Genomic DNA, 22,672 nt, shown 5'->3' on the forward strand with positions numbered 1-22,672 from the left:
TGAACCTTTGTATATTGAATTAGTAATATATGAGAATTCAAGCTAACCCCAGTTCTCATCAACACTTGACATGATTGTATGATTCGTATTTGTTTGTTTGTTTACATGTTTATTTGTGGTTGTTTGTTTTGCTGTTAGGCAGCTCTCCTCCAGCTCACAATCCTGCTTGTGCTGCCTTGCTCAGTCTTGTTAGCCTTGCTGATGTTATTTGAGTCTCTAACAGTAGCTATGTGTGGGTTTTGTTTGCATTTCCCTGATGACTGATGATGTTAGATGTGTCCTCATGAGCTGCTTGCTCATCCATTTGTTCTCTAACAGGGAGAGTCTAAAGACATGTTTGGCTCACTTTTCACTGTGTTGGTTTCCTTTGGACTCATCACTGGTCTTCCTGGGTAGTGACTATAACTATCATGAGATGCTCATTTTGTGAGTATTTTCTCCCACTCTATGGCCTTCCCTTTCATTTTCATAGGGTCTTCTGAAAAGTAAAGATATTCATTTTATTTTATTGTTCCAGTTTGTGTGATGTGATTTGTTTTTACCAATCATTTCTTTTTCCTTTTCTGGTGTTTCCTTTTTTCTCTGTTTATAATCTAATAAGTCTTTGTGTAATTCAAGGTCATAAATGTTTCCTTTGAGAATGACCATCTAGTAGCAAGAACTCCTAGCTTCTATCACTTCTTTTTAATTTATCTCCCTGCTCACTTAATTCTAAATCAAAGAACCAACAATCTTCTACTGCTAGATGCACTTAGAATCATTAATCTTTAACCAATGAAGAAATGTTTGTAATAACTCTGGAAACTTCTAATTCTCTCCTGCAAAATGACTCTACTTGCTCCCGATACTCTTTCATTTGAAAGCTCTAGACAAGGAATTAGATGAAGATAGTAGTGTGCTAGTAAATACATGCATACAAGCTCTCTCCTTAAATGCTAATTCTGTCATAAGAGCCCTAATTATTAGTGTTCCTAAATTTCCAGGGTGTTAATACCACATGCCAGGTTCAAGGTACCAATGTTATAACGACTAACAAAACTCTTGAAAATTGGTGGTTGGCTCTCATGAACATCAGCCTACTGCAGCACACCACCACAGTTGTTTATTTGAACTAATCTCCATAAATTAAAATGGGAAGAGTAATGGAAAGAAGGCAAAAAAAGTGGAGAGGAAGCCAAAAGGGGGAAGATAAATCTCTGGCTGACTATGAACAACTGGACTCAAGTCCACTGATGTCTCCGTGGGGCACATTGCACACCACAACCTGGGCCTTACCCAGAGGACAAGGAAGATTGGGCCACTGACTCCCTGACTCCTGCATCATTTTTGCAGATAATTGACCCTAGGTTGTTAAGACATGAGCACTTTTAGACTTCTGTAGGGATGAACTGAGGGACAGTCTAGAGTACTAGTAGAGGTTTCAGGTAGAAAGCAGAACCGCATGTGAGATGAAGAGTTATCCATTGTCTGAAATGGACCAAGAGGTATAGCCATTCCACACAGCACACAACTTTTCATTCTCTGGACTATCACCCACCTGTCACCCATTGTCACCCAAGAGTCACAGTCAAAGACATCAGTCCCTATCTCTGCAAACTTGCTGAGAAAATGTAACTGAGAAAAGGTACCGTTGGTGTCCATTAAATAATACAGGGGAATCAAATTCCTAGTTGATCAGAACCTAGTAAGATCAATATACCCTCCAGTAGTCATGACAACCATTCTTCTATCAATTAGTAGACTGTTTCAAAGAAGGGAGGTTCTTGTTTCATGTTTTTAAAGTATCATTAGTATCAATAATAAAATATAATAAAATAATTTCCCACCAAAGCTCCTTAATTATCAAAATTTATGTAATAAGGAGATATGTTAGGGCGAGGAACATGTTACAAACTGTTAGACCAGCATACTCGCATTCTTTCCTCCCTCGCTGTAAGTGTCTTGAGCTGTGGTGGTGACTTGTGTCCCACTGACTTTGCTTACACATCTGGACTAGTGTTTTGTGGTTATGTAGATTTGAGAAAATCTTATCATGACAAATAAGATGGTTTCTTCAATGCCATAGTCTAATCTTTCTTGGAGCAAAATAGAAATTGGCCGCAGCCCTGTCTTCTCCTCAGGGAAAAGATCCCACAGATGTGGAGCAGATGGATCTAGACTTAGACACCATCTGTTTCTCACTGGCAGTTAACGTTGGATCCAGGATGGGTTGGATTTTCCCATTGAGTTGGCCATCTCCATTGACCACCGGGGACCCCTCAATCACGTGTCTGGTGGAATGTGAAACTTGGGCTGGGCTTCTTTGGATGGCTATCAGCTCTTATGAGACAAAGGAGGAAAAGGAAACCAAACTCTTTGGCAAACCATCCATGTGTGGTTGCTTCTATGGAAGTAGCCACCACATCCAGAGAGCAATAAGCTGTCTTTTCTTGTGAGGAAAGGGGATGTAAGGGAGAATATGAACACTTCTCCAAGTCCCTTCTAGGCTGTGGGCTCTACTTCTCTAATAGATCAATTAAAATGATAATGACCTTCCCTATCAACAAGGCTGTCTAGCACGTTTTGAATGCTTGCAGTGTTCTAGCTATTATGCTAAAAATTTTACATGCATTATCTAGTTTCAAAACCACCAAATCAGGCAAATAATATTATTCCTCTCATTTTTTAAAAAAAAGGGAAAAAGTAAAAGCCTAGTAAGGTTCAATTACCTAGTATGACACACCTGAGATATGACCCAGGCTTCTGCTTCCATCTTTGTAACTTGTATCCTGCTTCACAACTGTGGTATCTTTGATGCTTCCTTTCCTTTTACTTCCTTACGATGAGGAAGAACAGTAATCAGGAAGCAAGTTCCCGCTATTCTGGCTTTGTGGAATATAAACAGGAACTTTAAAAACTCAAAAATTCAACTCTCTTCCACTAGGCTCCACAGCCTTTGTAGCTTCAGCATTCCTTCCTCTTGTACCCTCGTGTGTTCTATCTCTGATGGCTTCCTGGGTTCCTATTTTCAGCACCGATTCCTGCTTCCTCTAAGCCCTGGGGAGAGTAACTGAATGGCTGATTAAATGTTCCTGTTCCACCTTGTAACTGTGTCTCCTAATGCTGGCATCAACATCTACAAACTACAACAAGTCCATCCTTCTTTGTCATAAGAACACCTCGGAGCGCTTCTCTAACAACAAAGGGGTTTAAGTACAAAGGTTTAGGACCATTTTTCTCTTGAACCTTGATTGCTTCTTAAGGTCACACTAGCCAAACAGATAGCAAGGCGGGAGGGAGAGCAGTAGTCATTCCCCCAACTAACTGGTTTCCCTGGAATCTCCCTGAATGTTAATCTAGCTAACATCAACCAGAGAAGAAAAGGGAGTCCATGTGCCCAGCCAAACTAATTGCCTGACAAGAGAGGCTTTGAATCTCCTACTTAAAAGTCCATAGTAATTATCTGGCAATTATTCTAATGCATTGTCATTGAAGTGTGAAGTTGGAAGCTCTGTAAGAGAAAGTGTGGGTCTGGCTTAATTTGAAAGACTAGATGGTAGGCAACCAAGTGAACGTAAGAGTTTATGCCCCACACAAACCAGACCTGTTAACTTTTATTCATTTACACACACAGCTCCTGACCCTCCTGCCCACATGTCCAGTTTGCTAGTTCTTTGTACCCAGCTCAAGAAAGATCCAGGTATATTCCCAGCATGATCCAATGTAGTAGCTTTCAACACTATTGCCAGCACATCCATGGGACTAGGTTGAACATACTAAAAAGACACACAGTTAAGGAGGTGATTTTATCTTGAAAAGGTTCCTGTGGTTTCGAAATAACTGTCCAAACCTAAGTTCAGAGTGCCATTCTGCTGGGGTATCTAGCCATCATCATATGGATGTCAATTAACTTGGGTTCCAAGTCTTTACTCTGAAAGACAGGATGGGAAGAGGGAGGTGGAAAGAGAGATTGGACATTTCATTCCTGTTCCTTCCTGGCTTTTCAGGGTCTGGCAATGATGATAAGGGAACCAGCAAAAAAAAAAAAAAAAAATGTTTAGGTGTCCAAAACTTTGCAGTAGTAGGGAACACTTACCTTGACTTAAACTGTGTGCAAGCACCAGGAAGCAAGTTGTTCCAATGTGGTAAGTGTCAGAAAAGGAGTTCACAGCAGATCTTTAATCACAGAGAGTCCGGGAATCCTTTAGAAACAGAGAATACACTGTGTTCCCTTGGACTACCTGCAACAGAACTACCTTCTGCTTGATAGAAATGCAGATTCCTGGGTCCCAGCCCAGGCTTGGCAAATCAGATCCTCTAGAATCTGCTAGGGAGCCCACACTTCATATGTATTTTTCTGGTGACTCTAATACACATGGGACAGTAATAAAGTTACCTGTGACCTTTAATTCAAATATTAGATAGAAGACCTATCACATCTCTCCAACAACCTATTAGAAGGAGCAGTGTTATAGGGGACAGCATAAATCTCACTTCCCAGGAGAGAGAAACGTGTGAGATGCCCCCTGAAGACCCACATTCAGGTTTTGCTGTTACTAGTGTGTTTTTTTTGTCTGCACTCATTGAGGGGGAAGATGCTGAACTCCTTTGAGCAGTTAGTGAGGAAGGAACAGTTTAGCAGGAAGAGCAGAGTCAACAGCAATGTGTTGTATATGCCAAAATAGGAGAGATCATAGTGATGTCTTTACAGTATTGACAAAAGTGTAACATGATTGTTATGCCAAGTATCCTGAGATGTATACGTGGTTACCCAACATACACATGAATCAAAATACCATATTGAGGCTTTGGATTTAGCTTAGTGTTAAAGCAGTTGCCAGCAGATGTTAATCATCCCAGCAAAACACACACACACATCATATCTTATATTATCAATACAAATATGTTGATCAAGAAAAGAGATACAATTAAAAACAAAACAAAAAAATGAAACTTCCTTTGGAAGTTGGATGCTTATTGATCCAGCTTAGGGTTCCCATCTTAAGGGAGATCTCCACAGAGGGGATTTAAATTCAGGCAGGGGGACAGAAGCAGTAGTAGCCAGTCCTCTTCCTGAGATGTTCTATGGCCTGGTGATAGAGTATGTATACTTAGGAGGTTCATACCCTGGCTCTGTCTCATGCTAGCTGTGTAGCCCGAGGCAAGTCCCTGACTGAGGATGTTCAGTATCCCTTCCTATATGTTGTAAACGAGTATGGCTGACACACACAAAGAACTGTACAAACCCTTGTCACCATCTGCACCAGCCCAGGTTGACCCACCTGTTCCCAGACCTCCCTTCAGCAGATGTCCAGCAGGGGCAGTAGGAAAAGTGGATGCCTTCCTCAATACACAAGAGCCAGGTCGGGGCTTAGGCGGCACCAAGGCCTGTGGAGTAAGATGAGCGAAGAGAGAAGACAGAAGGAAGCCAAAGAATGTGGAGGCATTTAGCAGGTTCTTCCTCTACTAAACTTCCTCCCCAAAGACAGCAAAGCCTCCAGGCTCCACAACAAATGACTTCTGGTGCTTTGAATCTGAACAGCCTCAACCACAACTGAGCAGCCGGATGGCTGTTAGCTTGTTTATTCAATTCACTCATTCATCCTTGGGCTGGGGATTTGAACCAGAGCCTGGTGCATGCCAAGAGAATTGTCTACCCTTAAGATATCCTAGAGACCTCTAGGATGTCTAGGCATACTGAATTTCCTTCAAAACAAAATTGTCATAGAATTTGTGTTAATGGAGGAAGTGTCACTATATAGTCCTTTCCATTAGAATCTAAGCCCGACTTTATTTACTTTACAGGTCTTTTACTTAAATATTTTGGTTTCCAATGTAAAGTTTTCATGAAAGTTCTGTGTGTGCAGATGTGTGTGTCTCTGTATGTATGGTTTTTTTATGCTTTTTTCTTAGGTCTCTTTTTGTTTTGTTTAGTATAATTTTGGTTGGTTTGTTTGCTTGCTTGTTTGTTTTCTAATGAGAAAGAGGAAAGGGGTGTGGATTTCTGTGGGTAGAAAGGTGGTATGGACATGGGAGAAACTGGGGGATGGGAAACTAAGATCAGATATGAAAAAAATCTATTTTCAATAAAAATTGAAATTACAAAAAAAAAAAAAAAAACAAAAAAAAACTAAGGCCCTAAAATGTCCCTAAAGATCTTCCTAATACCAGCTGACTAATGATGACACATGTCATTCAGATGAGCCCTCTAGACTTGATCAGGGCCGCTGTTTCTGAAATTGTCCATCCCGATTTCACTTTGACTCTTATTCCTCCCACATTCTCCCTTACCTCACTTCCCTTTTGCTTTAATTTGGGCTGTTCAGAAACAACCTTGAGACAAAGAATTGAATATAAACGGTTATTGTGGTAGAAGCGGATGTCACTGGGGTCTAGGAAGTGAGGCAAGGAAAGGAAGGGTGTTGGAAAATGGCCCATGAATAGGCACACAACCCTCTGGGCATGGGACACCCTATACAGCTGTGAACTGGCCACCTAGTCACTTTTCCTAGAACCGAAGGAGCTAGGTACTGATATACCAGCCCCCACACGTTATTGCTTGAGGGCTCCACAGAGGGTTTATTATTAAGCATTTTTTTCCACAACTGAAGCAGGTTTTGATATTGAAAAATTAGTAGTGTTTTCAGTTTTGCTTGAATAATATAGTAAGATGGAGAAAGAACACCGGATAGATTCCTCATCCCTGCAAACCCTTTCCCTAGCCATCTTATTTGAAACTTGTATCTGTGCTATAAGGCTTAACCTGTCTCTCTGTGGCCACTAGCATCCCTGAATCATGAGTAGACACAGGATCAGGTCTCCTGTGGCTTCATGGCATCAGGAAACACAAAGCTTGTCATGAGAAAATGATTTGATTTATTTACCTATTTTGTATATGTATGCCTATAGTATATGTATATACATACATGGGCATATGGGTGTGTGCACATACATATGGAGATATGGAAGGCAAGGTCACTGATGCCAAGTTCACTGATTCTGCTAGGCTGGTCTGGTGGTCTGTGAAGCTCCAGGAATCTACCTGTCTCCACACCTCCATCACCCAACCCCAATGCCAGGATTATACACATGCATTGCTATGACCAACCTCTATGTACTTGCTAGGGATCTGAATCCAGGTCCTGGTGTTTGCACAGAAGGTACTTTACTGACTGAGACATCTCCCTAAACCTAAGAAAAGACCTTTTTTTTGTTTTTCAAGCCCAATCCTATGAACATTTAAAATGTAAGAGATGGGAAAAAGATCTACTTTTTTTATTAGTGAACCCCAGTTCCTGGGAGGTTTAGATCCATAGACCCTGCCTGTGAAGGGTTCACCAGCTCTCCATTCATGGAATTGAAAGACAGAGACAGGAGGGAAGATGATGTAGTAAAAGGAAATTATCTGTGAAATCTGCTGACTGTAGACGCCACATAAAACAGCAGGGTGAGAGTCATGCTGCTCAAATACATTTTCCCCATGAATCGGAAACATTTATGGATATCAACATTTCAGCTACAGCCTGTTCACCTCCATTAAGTCACAATCCACAAATATCTCTGGTTATAGTGGGCTTTTTTTTTTTTAAGTTTAACTACTGCAGCCAAGTTCTTCAGTTTTTCATTGTTTCTGCTGCCGCTGCTGTTTATATTGTGTGCGTGTGTGTGTGTGTGTGTGTGTGTGTGTTAAGTGTGTGTGTGTGTTGTGTGTATGTATATGCATGTGCACACACAGGGGTATGGATATTGATGTGTTTGTGAGCGAGTGTATGAACATGGATGTGTTCACATGTGCATGCAGGTACACACGCAGAGGCCAGAGGAGGATGTCTGGTGGCCTGCTCCATCATTCTCTATCTTATGCCCTTGAACTGAATTTCTCAGTGTTCATGCAGCTAGGCTGGCAGTCAGCAAGCCTACAGCCTCATCCCCTCCTCCACCCTCACAACATGACTTACATGCCATGCCTGACTTTTTATGTGAAATCTATGCTCTAAGCCTAGTCCCTCATGCTTGTTTAATGGGTCCAGGGTGGAAACCTCAACTAATGGAGACTAAAACAAGAGGGATTCCATCTCTCACAAAATAAGCACAAAGGGTTAGGGTTTCAGGCATCAACTCCAGTGAAAACTGGTGCTCTTGGGTCTCTGCTACCCTTACCATGTTGGTATCTGTCATTGTATTTGTTACCTCAGAGCTATACAATAGCTGCTGCCATTCCATGTTTCTCTCTAAGGTATATGGCGGGTAGATGTTCTATTGTGCAGGGGAAGTAAAGGAGACTAGAGAAGGCCTCATAGGAGAGGTGGCTCTTGAGCTGAAACTTAAAGGTAAGTACTGTCTCATTAGATGGTTCCAAAGTTGATTGGGACTCAAAAAACAGAACTGGGGGTTAAAGAGATCAAATTAAAATTCAAAGCGAGAAGAAAAGATGACTTGAATTGGATCTGTGTCTTATTCACATTGACCAAAACAGTGTTGTACAGCCATAGCCAGTTCTCAGGACACTAGCACAACATTGGAATTATATTTGCAAGATTAACAAAATGAATGGCCTGTGGTTAGACAGCCACCAATGTCAACCATGTTACAGAACTCGATCCTATGATCTCAGGAAGCCACTGTCTTCAGCTCTCCAAACTAGACCTCAAATCATTCTTGTTTGTCAAATGACAATGACTCATTAAATCTTAGAGCTTCTACCTACCAGGTCATCTGGCTTTGAGTTGGTGCCTTGATGCAATACTGTTAAATTAATGAGCAAAGAACACTTTAATGACTAAAGTTTGGGAACTAAACCATCAACCAAAGAGTACACATGGAGGGACTCATGGCTCCAGCCACATATATAGCAGAGGATGACCTCATCAGTCATCAATGGGAGGAGAGGCCCTTGGTCCTGGGAAGGTTCGATGCCCCAGTATAGGGGAATGGCAGGGTGTAGAAACAGGAGTGGGTAAGTGGGTGGGTGAACACCATCATAGAAGTAGGGGGAGGGAGGATAGGATAGGGGGCTTCTGGAGGGGAAGCCGGGAAAGGGAATAACATTTAAAATGTAAATAAATAAAATACCCAATAAAATTAAAAAAAAATAGTAATTTTTTAAAAACTAAAGTTTGATATTCTTGACACAAATTCACTTCTTAGTGGTCTTTGAGTAGTATATTATTTTAGCATATGAAGTGTACCTCAGTGGAAAAGAATGGTTGTGGTCCTCCCTGTCCTTGGAAGTTCTTCTGTGTCATTTTGTTACTTAAGTTTGAAAGTCTGCCTTCTGGGTAATCAGTCACTGTGACTATCTTTGCTACCTTTTCTGTGTCGCAATTGCCACATACAAAAACAATCTCTTGACTCAAGTGTCCTTGGGTTTCCTTCATTTGTTGAACTTGGGTTGGGCTTGGCCAGTTGCAGCTGCTCTGTGCTGGAGAGTTATCTTTTTGTCTCCTGATCTCTGCCAGGCTTGGCAGGAATTAGTAGAGTGAAGGGTGCTGTTGCCTGTGTCTTTTCCTCCAGCGGGCCGGCTTGGCCATGTCCCCACAGCATGGCCACTGTTGCAACAGTAAGAATGGATTGTGAGACATGTCCCTTCCCCCAGGCACCTTTGCCCATTTTTTCCCACATGCTCCCAAAGCAACACGGTAAACCTCCTGCATGGGCACTGATTAGTCCCACGCTGGAGGCTTCATAAAGTTAGAAGGATTTACACAGCGAGAGTCAATGCGCCCCTTCACTTTTCTGGGTATCCTCCCACGTTACAGAAATCTTCTGCTAGAGATCAGCAGTGATACTGTCTGGGCCGGGATCGTCCAGGTCACAGAAGTCATTCTGTGCCAGCCTGGCCTGGAACACAGCAGATATAAATACGTGGTGGATATGACTGCCATTCAGGAAAAGGGAGTCTAGATTCATGAGCAAAACCCATTCATATACCCGACTGTGAACAAACAATGCTATGTGCAGGTTCCTACTCTGACAGCTCTCCTAAGCTCCGAAGAAGAGAAGAGCCCCATGATCTTCAGATTCAAGCTAAAGCTCCAGAGACGACCTGGCCCTTCTCTCGGTATGCCCATCATCCCCACCCCAGGCCTCACAGTGGCTTGGTCAGATTCCAAAAACCTTACAGAAAACCTTGTCAAAGAAAGGGGCATGGAAGAGTGTCAGCGACCCTGACAGGTGGCCCTAAAGTAGATGGCTGGGACTCATGTTACTTGGAAGAGACAGAAAAGCAGAAGGCAAGCTTTAAATCAGAGGTACCACCAATGAGACCAGACCTGTGTAGAGAAAGCTGGGCTCAAAGAAGGGTGGAGAAGATCCTGAGGCTCAATCTAAGCCTCGTCATTTGCTTGTCATATCGCCCTGCATTGTCTGAGCAATGAACTCAAGGACTGCTTGCCTCGCACAAGTACCAGAAGAACTGAGAGAGACAGTTCTGTGAAGGACCTGGGGTAGGATTTCGAACAGGGACAAATGTTATTCTCCTCTTCAGGGATATTCTCTATCCTTTGGAAATGTAGGGCAGTACGAATAGATCCGAAAGTGCCTTAGTCTTCTGCAAAGATTCCTGTCAACTGTATGAAAAGCACCATAGACGCTCCACCTCCTGTAAGTCCTGCACCATCTGGACTTTGAGCCTTTGTTTGGGGTCCTTTGTCCTTTTAGGACACGTTATTTTCTTGGTGGGAACCTGCTTTTAAAACCGTGAGTCTCATAGAACCGTAGTTCTATGCCTCAGAGGACTGTAGCCGTAGAAGCAGCCTCTTTCTCACTCCTGCTTTGCAGGCGCCTGAAAGTCCCCTACAGCAGGCAAGGAGCCTCCACATATCTCACAGGCTTCATAGCATCCCCCGATGTGCTCTGTTATAGGATGTCTGATTGACAGTGGGTATGCCCACCTCGCCTCCCCTGTTTCATGAACCAAAACCAATATGGTTTCCACAGTTACCACCCTCGAAAGCACAGAGAGCTTAGAAGATCTGTTCATTTCTTATCCCAGCTCAATGTTAGAGTATTGGATAGAGGTTCTGGTCATGCAATAAGATCAATACTTAATAGAGGAACATGAGAGGGTACATGAACTTCCAAGCAATGCCAGATGCTCCAGTGAGCTGCCTATGTCAGTGATGGACAGCTTCTTTAGGTCTTGGTTAATCCACAGATGTGTTGCTCTGTATTTCAATTACTTAATTTGGATGTCCTTTCCAGGAGACTGTTAAAACCTGCATGTCATTGGATCAGCCAGGTCACCCAGCCAAAGAGGGTTTGAGTATATTACAGTGTGGGGAGGCATTTCTGGCTGATCCATAGAGCTCTATAATACAGCATTAATTTTTTTATTTGACACATTCAAAATTGCTATGGGAAAATGATTTTGTATAGAATAGATATAGCAAGCAATAAAAAATTATCTTAGAGCCTTTTCTGGGTGCTACTGTTCCTGGCTTCTCAGAGGTCAGCAAAGTATAAAAAAAAAAAAATTACCTCTAAAATGTCCTACTACCAACATAAATCACACATGAAATGCAAATGTAGGGTTAAAGGGAAAAAGATGGCTTATGATTATAAAATAGGCAGATTTATTCTGGTTAAGAAACATGGCTATTATTTTGACAGCATGACAAACTCATATGCAAATGCTCTTATGTGTGTTAGTCACATAATAATAATGTGTGTTAGTCCACACATACACACACCTAAACAAGTTAACAAAAGAGAGACTAATTTTTAAAGTTTTCATAGAATAGTGTAGTGCAGATATATTTTAATCAATAAATACCTAGCCGCACAATCTCTCTTGACAGCGTTGCAAGGAGTGATGAGTCCCGGCTGATCTAACTGTCCCCTGTGGTGTACTTTGGTAGGTTTGGATAATTTAGCATAGTCTGCAGTTTGGGACACTTCCTCTTGGTGCTTTTGTGTCACATTTCCACAAAATGGAGTGTTTCATTGTACTTGAGACTCTCCCAGTCCTGTGGGAGAGAAGGAACACATACACATGGAAAAAGGTCAAGTGCATACAAGGGAAGCCAGGGGACTAAACTAGTGCACCGGCCAAGCGTCAAAAGCCTGAGATTATTCCCAGCTAGGACTGAAGCAAAGACCTCAGGAAAGAAAGCTGTAAGCAACAGAAACTCCGCTAATGGGCTGAGTGCAGAAGGCAGAGCGTTGGCTCAGGGAACTGGAACATTCACTTGGTTTCAAACTGAGCTGGGATCAGTGTTCACATGACGTTGGCGCGTGTGTGCATACATGCATGTGTGTGTGTGTGTGTGTGTGCGCGCGCGCGCGCGCACGCACGCGTGCGCATGTGTATGGGGGTGTATGGGTGTGTATGTGTACATGTGTGTGTGTGCACCGGTGTGCATATGTATCTATTGCTCCTGTTGGTTCTGCTTCTTAATATGGTAACACCATTATCAGGCTCTCTCTATATGACTGTTATCTCTGGCAGCTACAGGCTTGAGGGGTATTTATATTCTGTAAATCACTGCCTGGCCTTCCTACCCACTGATCACTTTGTGACAAGAAATGGCATGTTCTGGTTTCTGGCCTGGATCTTACACTGTGTCCTGTGTGATTGGGGGCCCCTGCTGTGGAATAATAATCAATGAGAGAATATAATAGAAGACAGTAATAAATACACTAGTGGGAAGGCTGGAGATTGTGCCATTACTGGAAAACACTTTAGGTTACAAATACTGGAATGTTCCAAGTCAAACTGCCCCAGCAAAGCTGCTGGTATGCTCTGGAGCCCAGAGGTATGGTGGGCTCTAATACCATATGATCTGCGGCTCCATGATGACACTCTAAGTCTAAGCATCCCACACTTCTCCACAGCTAGCAACAGAGCGTGAGAAACATCTCTCTTTGGAAAGTTGGTAACTCTTTCCTTTTATCTGACTGAGTGGGCCTAAGTCACGTGCCTGCCTCTGAACCAATAGCCATCTCCACTAGGAATACTACACACCTATTGGCCAATCCATATGTAATCCTGGAGAAAAGGTGAGACACCTTCTACCCGGGGCACTGTGAATATGGGAAGGCGCTGGGGTCCCCTGAAGGAGGGAGAGGTGTGTGATGGGTGGTTCCTCAACACTGGAGCCCAGACAAATGGTCATTCTTCAAGATGATATCTCAAGCAAAGGAAAGATGATCTCTGACTAGAAGGTGAAGTTCTAGGGATGCCCTAGTGATAGCTGGTCCTGATGCGGAAGCACCTTTGCACAGGCTATCCTGCAGGAGCCAGGTAGTAAGCTCAGCTACTGGTACTTTCAGGCCAGCCATGGGATGGAGGATGTACCAGTAATTACATGAAATTCTGGTGATGGAAACCGACAACAGGCTGATGGACTTAATCTATAATCTACCAAAAAAAAAAAAAAAAGAAAAAAAGGAAGAAAGAAAAAAAGAAAAAAAAAGGCAGGATGAGGGGATATAGAGGGAAAGGTGGTCAGGGAGTCAGGCTGGCATTTGAAAAGCATGGTGGAGAGAAACAATGGTATATCAGAGAAGATATATTCTTCCGCTCTGGGTAGAAGAAGAAAGTGCAAAGGCCCTGAGGCAGGTGTCCATGGTCTTCTTGGCATCTCAGAAGGGGGACAAGAGACAATTTGTATGTAGCGAGGTAAAAGGAGAAGCTAAAGCAAGGCTGCAGGTCTTCCAGGAATTGCAAAGACTTTGTCCTTACTCTGAATAAGAAGCTAAATTTATGATAAGAGGAGATATGAATTGAAGGAAAAGATAATCAGACCCTTTGTCCTTAGCTCTCCCTGACTCTTAACGCTTTCTCCTCTCCTCTCTTCCAGGCCATGTACATGTTCTACGCGCTGGCCATTGTGTGCGATGACTTCTTCGTCCCATCCTTGGAAAAGATTTGTGAGGTATGTGCAGGTATATTCCCAGTGTGCCTGAGAGAGGCCCGGGATGGGGACTCTGGTCTGGCATGCTCTCACCTCATCTCCAAGGTCCTGGAGAATCATAGATGTTAAGTACCTGAAAGAACAGTATTGGCTCAGTCAGTCTGCTTAACCCTTCAGAGCGTGGTGGATAGCTAGGATTTAACCCACCTCACCAGCTCTCCCAGCTGCATCTGTCACTACTGCTACTGCTACAGTCTTCTCTGCATATCCTTGGGAATCCTTCCAGACTGTCCGGCAGCAACGTAATTTGTGGACACTCCAGCATGTGAAGTGCATGGAGTAAGGTGCAGTGTTTGCAAACAACCCACATAGATCCTCCTGCGTAGTTCATTACCGTGACATAAATCCTGTGGAGACAGATGTTATACTCTGTTGCTTAGGGAATAATGACAAGACCAAAGCTGTGTGTTCCTTGTAGGTGCAAATCATTTTTCAAATAACCCTGATCCCCTGTGTGTTAAGCCCACAGTCAGCACCCCAGGATCCCCTGTGTGTTAAACCCACAGTCAGCACCCCAGGCCTGGAGTGTCGTCTCTATGTTGGGCTCTATCCCTCTCCCCGTTTTCGTTCTGCTGCTTCTTGTTTCCTATCATTCCTTACTTCTCTTTCCATCATTTCTTCCCTCCGGAGTCCTGCTAGGGTAAGGACCCTATCACTACTACGTGCCCCCCTCACGCTCCCTCTCTATGTATACCCTGGGTGGATGCCTGGCAGGCTCTGGGGCAAGAGAGCGGGGGTTGCGAATTGTACCCATTATCATACCTAATGCCAGGGTGAACAGCAAGTTTAAAAACAAATATTCAGGGGTCAGCAGGATGGATCAAGCACTGGCCACCAAGTCTGATGGCCTGAGTTGAACCCTCAGGTCTCACAAGGTGGAAGGAGAAAACAGACTCCAGCAAGCTGCCTTCTGATCTCCACATGTGTGCCCTGGTACCTTCACTAAATGTTCACACACACACACACACACACACACACACACACACACACACTGAATAAATGATCCTAAAAAGGTTTCTTTAATGCTCACCCTATCAAGAAAGCTCTCATCCCACTGTCCTGAGATCTACTTTTCTTGTGTGCAAGCTTTGCATTTTCTTTGATCTACTGTTTTTAACTCGTTATCTGAGTTTCCAGGAAGTCCAGTAGCCATCAAGCTTTGCGGCCCCGTCTTGCTCTACCCACAGTACCTGATTCACTAGGTCCCAACCACCAACAGAGGATGTGGCCTGAATCTGTCTATCTAATCAGGTCCCAGGTGATGCTGAGGATGCTGGTCTGCAAACCTCACTTGGAAGATTATTAACCTAAGCCATTTCTTACAAGCCTTAGATGTTTGTTCATTTTGTACTTAGGGATAAGCAGTCATTGCACACTGACCTTAGAAAGGTCCTGGAAGTGTGTTTCTCATAGCAGTGACAGTAGATCAAAGAAAGTAAGGTGGCACCTGAAATGCGTCTGAGCTTACCACTGGGTCATCTTCCTACCTGTTGCAACTCTGCAACCACTTACAACAGGTTTTTGTCAAAACTGGCTCCTCCTCTAGGGTCCACAGCTATCCACGGAGAAAGAATGCAGATGAAGGACCTCCCTTCTGAGAATGCTCCCTGTTCCCAACCCAGTCCAGTTTTAGGAGCAAAGGAATTGACGAGAAACCATTCCATGCCCCATGCCTATCTCTGAGTGCAGCTCCATGTACTTAAAGCCATCCTAGTTGCTAGACTCATGGCATGCCTGTAGAAAAGTTTGTATCTCCTTCACGTCTTCTAAGAGCCTGTGGCCAACTCCGAAGTTCCATTCTTTCACAGGATGGAGGGTGGCAGTGATACAGGATCACCCTCTTGCAGCTTAGCAGGATTTCCTAGCCTGGGACTCTGTACCACCTTTTCTTTCCCTTGTCTCTTTGCAGAGACGTGATAGTGTGTGCTCAGTGCTTGCTCCCAAACTAACTTGAGCTAAACAGAGATGTTCAAGGAGATGCTGTTTAAACTTTGGTGAAAAATGATTCTAGAAAGAAATCCACATTGTGAAATAAATCATAGCTTGGAGGGGGATCAAGTTCAAGCCACAAAAAAATGTTGAGCAGAAAAGAGAAAGGAGCCAATATGGCAGCAACAGGCCAGGTGAGTCACTAAATTTTAGACAACCATGCGGTTGCATGAGGGAACCCACAAAGGTGTTAGAGTCCTTTGTCTACAGTAAACAGACGGACTCAGACTCTGTTACACTGAAGCAAAGACAGAAAAGAGATGTCTCAGAAACAACCAACAAGCGAAAACGTGGCATTCCTGGTCATGAGGTAGCAGCCCCAGGTTGGTCAGAGCTTTTGCTTGCACAAGGATATCAGATGTCAAGAGTAGGACATGCGGAATCTGTAAAAGCAGTAATGGGGCCTCCTGTGCTGTGGGGGAGGGGGACCGCCCACTCTAAGTACTGCAAACACTGAGCTAGGCTCTACCCCAGCTAAGCTGCTTGCCAAAGGCTGGGAAGGAAACTAGGGAATGCACAGCCTGGCTCTGGCCCTCTGTGGGCTTAGAAACCACCGAGTAACCCACAACATTCCACTTTCTCCATATAGGTTCCTCAGCCAGGCATTCAACCTTGGATCAAACCGATCCAACTCTTTCTGTTGTGGTTGTTTTGGGTTTGGGGGCGGGGAATTGTTTGTTTAGTTGGTTGGTTGGTTGGTTGGTTTGGTTTGGTTTGGTTTGGTTTTTCAAGACAGGGTCTCTGTGTGTAGCCCTGGCTGTCCTGGAACTCACTTTATAGATCAGGCTGGCCTTGAATTCACAGATCTGCCTGCCTCTGAATGAGTGCTGGGATTAAAGGCGTGCACCACTATGCCTAGGAGATCAAACTTTTTTCTTTTTTAATTTGGATCAATATGGAGCAGATACAGAGGGTCTTCCTTATTGGTATCCCCCGGACGATACAGTTTTTTGCATGGCATTTATATTGTGTTAGAGATTATTAGTAATCTAGAGATGATTGAGAAAACATGGGAAAATGTATCTGTTATATGCAAACACTGCAGTATTTTATATGAAATTTGAACACCGCTTAGATTCGAGTATGACTGACTCCACTGATCTCAAAAGCTAACTGAATTCATAGACAGTTGGATGAAGCCAGTGGGGACTTGGTGCAGAGAAAAGGAATCAAGTGATAGATTCTGCCCTGGTGCCCATGCAGGGCTGTGTGGAGGGGTGGACCAAAGGGGCCTGAAGTAAAGGGCTCATTATAAAAACAGAGAACACCTGAGCCACTGGATCTAAATGAGAATGACAGGACCTGTTGTTCATGGGGAGCCCAGGGTGTCCAGTTTCGGTGAATTATTCTCCACTCTGGATGAAGCATAGGAAAATTCTCCCTGGCCCTCATCATAGTTGCTAGCAGTGCAGAAGCAAGAGGAGCTCGTGACTAGTGATTCTAAGAGGCCAGTGCGGTATTGCCAGGCTGGAGTGTATTAGGCATAAAGGGAGGGTGGAAAGGAAGGAGATGTGGAAGCAAGAATGAAACCAGACATAAGGCCAAGCCTCAGAAGCAACAATTGCTACCAGTCCATAGATCTTGGAAGGGAAGCACAGCAACTCAAGGAGTTCTGGGGAGGTCCTTCCTGGCTTAAGTTGTCTTCCCGCCATCCCCATCCATTGAGATTCCAGGGCCGGGGTTTCCCCACCAGCCAAGGCTTTTAGTGCTGAGGTATCATCTCAGGGTCTCCTCAGTACCCCATGAGAACCTCAACTGTGAGTCTGCGAGTGTAGAGCGAAGGAACCCAGGATCCCAACCAACATGCCTCTATCAGAAGCACCTCCAAGGCCACACTGCCTCTGTGTGGCCAAGCATGGAAGTGCAGCCACTGGGGCTGCCAAGAAAGGGAGAAAGAAGGTTGGCAGTGGAAACTGGAAGTCTCTGCCCTGATGCCCGAAGGGAACTGGCTGCTTCTCAACCGCTGGCAGCTTACTTTCTGGGCCATGGTGGAATGCCGGAAAGCTAAACGCGCCAACCAGCCTCTCGTGTACATTCATCTTGTGTTCTTGAAAATCACCTTCCGGTTTAACCAACAGGGTGACTTGAGATTCCGGGGAAAATGGGCTGCATTATTTTCTGGTCTGTCTCAAGTCTTCTCTCACGCTGTGCTACCCAGAGTTTGACTCGCTACTCCACCCTCCTGGCTATCAACTCGACAGCCCCTTGATAGATTTGGGTTACGGACCCCCTAGATCTTCTGTAGAGGCATTGGCTAATGGGAGTCGTGTAGTCCCTGCTGACCTTGCAAGTGCGGATGCTGAGCAGAGAGCAGGAACAGCCAAGCTCTGAGTGGAGGGATAGTGAGAGGGTCTGAACCCAGCCCCTGGGTCCTTCTGAAGTCCCTGTGCTTAGGACCTCCGGAGCCACCGGCATGTGTTTCCCAAGGTAAATATCCCACCTCACCTGTCTTGTCTTTGTTCCCGTGCAGCGCCTCCACCTCAGTGAAGATGTGGCAGGAGCCACATTCATGGCAGCCGGCAGCTCGGCCCCAGAGCTGTTCACGTCGGTCATAGGTAGGTGATGCTAAGAGGATATCTCAGCCTTACCTGTATGAGAGAAAGGGGTTCTGGGGAGGAGGTCCTCAAATTTGGGTTGTCTCCCACTTATAAAATATTAACTCCCTAGACCCCAAACAGAACCTTCCACTCTGCTGTGGCCATTCACTGCTCTAACTGTGTGTGAACTTTTCCTAGAGCCAGGGACATTGTTACTAAGGGAAAGTCTAACCTCTGGGTTCAAAAACTCCCTCCAAAGTTTGCCTATGTCCTCTGGATCCTGAGCATAGTCTAGAACTAGGAGATGTCCTCCAAATGTCCTTGGGATGCAGCTGGACCACTACAGCCGGATGGGTGTTGGTTTGTGTTTCAGGAGTCTTCATCACAAAGGGTGATGTGGGAGTTGGCACCATCGTGGGCTCTGCCGTGTTCAACATCCTGTGCATCATTGGCGTCTGCGGGCTCTTTGCAGGGCAGGTAGGATGGACGACTCCTTTGCGACAGTTGTACATGATGTGGAGAAGATGGAAGTATTGCGCCGAGGCAGGAACTTGGGCAGTGTGATTGGAGGTCTCCATCCTGAAGCCACTGTTACTTGGTTTCCAGGTTGATGGACTGTTGAACCCCAGTTCCACACAGGAAATTAGCAAGTCTAACAATGTTAACTGTGAGCTTGAAAGCGCTCCCCCACACGCCTCCTTTTGAGAGCTACTGATCCGCACTAGGTTGTGTGGTGCCTCCGAGGAAATGAGATAAATGAGAAAGGCAGAAAAGAGAAGAGGAAAAAAAATTTTTTTTCTACTTAAAGAACTGTTGTCATAGTTCAGGGTGTCGCCTTTCTTCCTGCAGGCTAGAGCTTTTGTAGTCTGGAGGAGCCTTGAAGTCCCGAGTCAACCTCAGGAGTCCATTCTAATGCCAAGGGGCATCCTGGCAGAGCCACTGTCCTTTCTGAATGTTGTTATCTCTCTAATAGTCTCAGGGATTTGTTCAGAAGTCACCAGAGTGTGAGACTATTGGGCAGCCAAGGTTAGAGACCGAAGATTCGTGGGGCATACAGCTTCCCTGTGGCTCTCAGAGCCTAGTTTCCTCAGAGCAATAGTCATTAGAAATGAGATCCTCAGTTCTCTGCCAAAACACCCAAGACTCAGTAGCTTCTAGAAAAACCTAATTCTACTATTCTAGATGTAACTCTACTTAAAATATTGAGGGAGCCGAAACCCACTTCACCTGATCAGGCACCTCAGGGAGGTCTGTGCTGTGCCCTGGGGAAAGTGTCTGGTTGGTGTAAAGTCCAAGCCTGATGAGCTTCTCTTTCAAGTGTGTCAGGCCTCTGTGTCTCTCAGAAGCTGCAGAGCATGCCATGAAGTCAGTCTCTCAAATGTATACTCAAGAGTTCCCATAAAATTCACTGCTGGTCTCCATGGCCCAACTGTAACTGTCCCCATTTACATGCCGACTGATCTGCCCTCTCTGCCTGCTGCATTCATTCCTTCTAAGCGACAGGCAGAAGGACACGTTGATCTTATCAAGCGTCAGCTCCAGGGCTCCCTGGTGGACAGGCTGGCTCTGATAAGAGGGTCCTGGATTTGCTCATGATGCCTGAGGTCTAGCTCACTCACTAGGCTAAGTATTTTCTGCTTTCTCCATGACCCATTGCGTTATAGGTTAATGGGTCTACACTGTAGTGTTCCTGACTTCTCCTACATAGGTAGTGAGTACCAAAAGAATGAGCCGCGGGGTGCTGCCCTTACTCTCGCCTAGCTCTATCCTGCCTGACCAGCTCATCACTGCCTTCCAGAGACGGTCACACCAGCAGATGCTGTTGCTGTTAGCACTTTCTTAATTAGCATTGTCACCATTAGCAGCCTGATTATTAGCCGGGCCGTTATTAGTGTTGTCATTAGTTCATTAGTCATTTGTACCTGCAGCTTGAGTCTGAAGCAAGCCCGAAGGCAAAGAGATAATGTAAAGAAATGAAACAAATGGCTGGGTGACGTCTACTCAGGGCCACACCGCTAATTACTTACAAAATGAAATGCAGTGTGTTCGAGCCGTGTAATTCATCAGCGGCACCACTCATCATAAGCTTGGCTAGGACACCATGGCTGCTGCACAGGTTGTTGGCATCCATCTTCCTACCCCTTCTCCAGATCTTTGCTGGCTGGTCTCACAGCCCCACTCAAGAAAGGTGACAAGCAGAGCTTCTACTGGGAATAGCCACCGGCGTGATCCTAGCTACAGCTTCCCTTCTTTTTCTTTCTTTTCCTTTTCTTTTCTTCTTCTTCTTTAAATCCTGTGCCTACTTGGAGATTTCCAAAGCCATCCACTTGCCACTTTTGTAGATTCCCTCACATCTTTGCAGAAGGCACAGAATAGTGTATTTAAGGAGGAACGTGAGCCAAAGAATCAGATTGACCTGGGACTGCATTCTTGCTTTGTTGTTTGCTAGCGGGGGGATTTGGGAGAAGTTATTTTAGCTGCCAAAGCCTGGTCCTTCTCATCTCTAGAGTGGGCATAAGCACATCTACTTCAGAGCATTGCCGTGGTGATGAAGCCTAACAGGTTTAACACTAACAATAGGACTTGGTCTGTAAGGAAAGTCAGAATAAGCTAGACACTTTTATCAACTCTTGGGATATTCATCCCAAGGTCCTCACTGCCGGATTCCACCCTACATCACCCTGGAAGGTTTGGCCACTGAGTTGATGGAATGATTGACAGGGGTGTCTATAGCTCCCATCAAAGAAAGGATGGGGAGCAGAGAAGGCAGGCAGAAGGTCTTGTAAATGAAAACAAATGATGGGTTAGCATAATGACGTCAGAGGACTAGTGCTTTTAGGTAGTCTCTTGAGTGGTAGAAAAAGTTATCAGCAAGAAGTGGGAGTTGTCTAGCCTCATATTCCCAGACAGCAGAGCTGGTGCCATGGAATGTCACGACAAAGTGTGGAAATGGGGAATTGAATGATTAATAAATCTAATCACAGGTCTCACTTAGCATTATTATTTATGTTGTTCTGCACTTTGTGTTGGCTGGGAGAATTTGCAGCACGCACCCACGGGCCTCTCTCTAATGCATTTCAGTATAAAGGACACGAGGAAGTCTGTCACCCATCTAAAATTAAAGCAATTAAGCTGTAGGGTTTGAGCTCCTGTCTCAATTAGGGTTTTGATGAATTCAGTGTAATTGAATGCCTGCTGTATTTGCAGTTTGCAAACATACCCAATGTCCTCGGTGTTCGCCTGAGGTGGTTTGTGGAGTTTTTATGGGACAGGAGGAAATTGCTTCTTAGAAAGTGGCTTCGAAAGTGGTTCTGGGTATCCCACAAGACATTTACAGAGCTCTGGTCCTCCCAGTTTTTCCTTAAGAACAAAGAAGAATAACAATGAAGTGAAAATACCCAGGTCTTGAGGAAACCCTCTATTTTGCATATTGCATTAAAAGGACTCAGTGCCACTTTTGTAAAACAATGTGCTTATGAATCTAAATCTACCATTCAAAGCATGTTAAGCTTTAAATACATAACCACAAACAGAAAGTAAACAGTTTAACTGTATCCCAGATTAGGACTTTCATATTCTGGTTATTACAGGCTGGCAGATGGCTCTGGTTTGTTATAAAAGCTCCCACATTGGCTTCTGGCATCCTTAGAGTGTCCCTGATGTTCTTTGGCAAGGTCCTTCTTCTAATCTTGGCTAGGTTTGCCTTTCTTCAAATAGCACCCTGTCTAAGCTGGCTCATTTTCACAAAACAGAGCAACACCAAGGGGTTATACATCCCAGTCGAAGTGTGCCTTCATTTGAATGTCCCGGAAGAAGACACTAGGCAAGTGGTCAAGTGCAAGTAGTTAATTTGAAAGGTTGCCCCAGGGAACACTGGCAAGACATTGAGAAGGTAAGATGGAAAAGAAAGTGACAGACAAAAGCATTAATGAGCAAGTTATCAGTAGCAGCAAGTGGGATTTGATTCATCTGTGGGGACTGTCTTATAGGTGTTTCAGTGATCTCATAGAAGAGGCAAGAGAGCTGGGGTACTTATCCACCAACTTCCACATCTCGTTCCACGCTGTAGGAAACATGAATCCCTCAGCACTCCAGCTTATTGGGTGGCCACAGTCAGGGTGGACCTTGGAACCCAGAGAAAACCCCAGGCAAAGAGATGCCAGAGTTGCCTAGTGGAAGGACCTGAACTGGTAAAGGTGGCGTGATGGGACTGGGCCCATAGTGTATGTGCTGAGAACACAAGACTAAGAC

General features: G+C 44.6%; 1 protein-coding gene across 1 annotated transcript in view; it reads left to right on the forward strand.

Moving 5' to 3' along the window:
• Positions 1-22,672, forward strand: part of Slc24a3 (solute carrier family 24 member 3) — a 469,023-nt gene that overhangs the window by 320,539 nt on the left and 125,812 nt on the right. The window contains exons 4-6 of the mRNA XM_029535751.1: positions 13,782-13,856; positions 18,355-18,439; positions 18,795-18,898. Coding sequence (XP_029391611.1) covers positions 13,782-13,856; positions 18,355-18,439; positions 18,795-18,898 — 264 coding nt within the window. The remainder of the gene's footprint in view (positions 1-13,781; positions 13,857-18,354; positions 18,440-18,794; positions 18,899-22,672) is intronic.

This window comes from Mus pahari, chromosome 3 (assembly GCF_900095145.1).
Source record: "Mus pahari chromosome 3, PAHARI_EIJ_v1.1, whole genome shotgun sequence".
In the NCBI taxonomy this organism is placed as follows: Eukaryota; Metazoa; Chordata; class Mammalia; order Rodentia; family Muridae; genus Mus; species Mus pahari.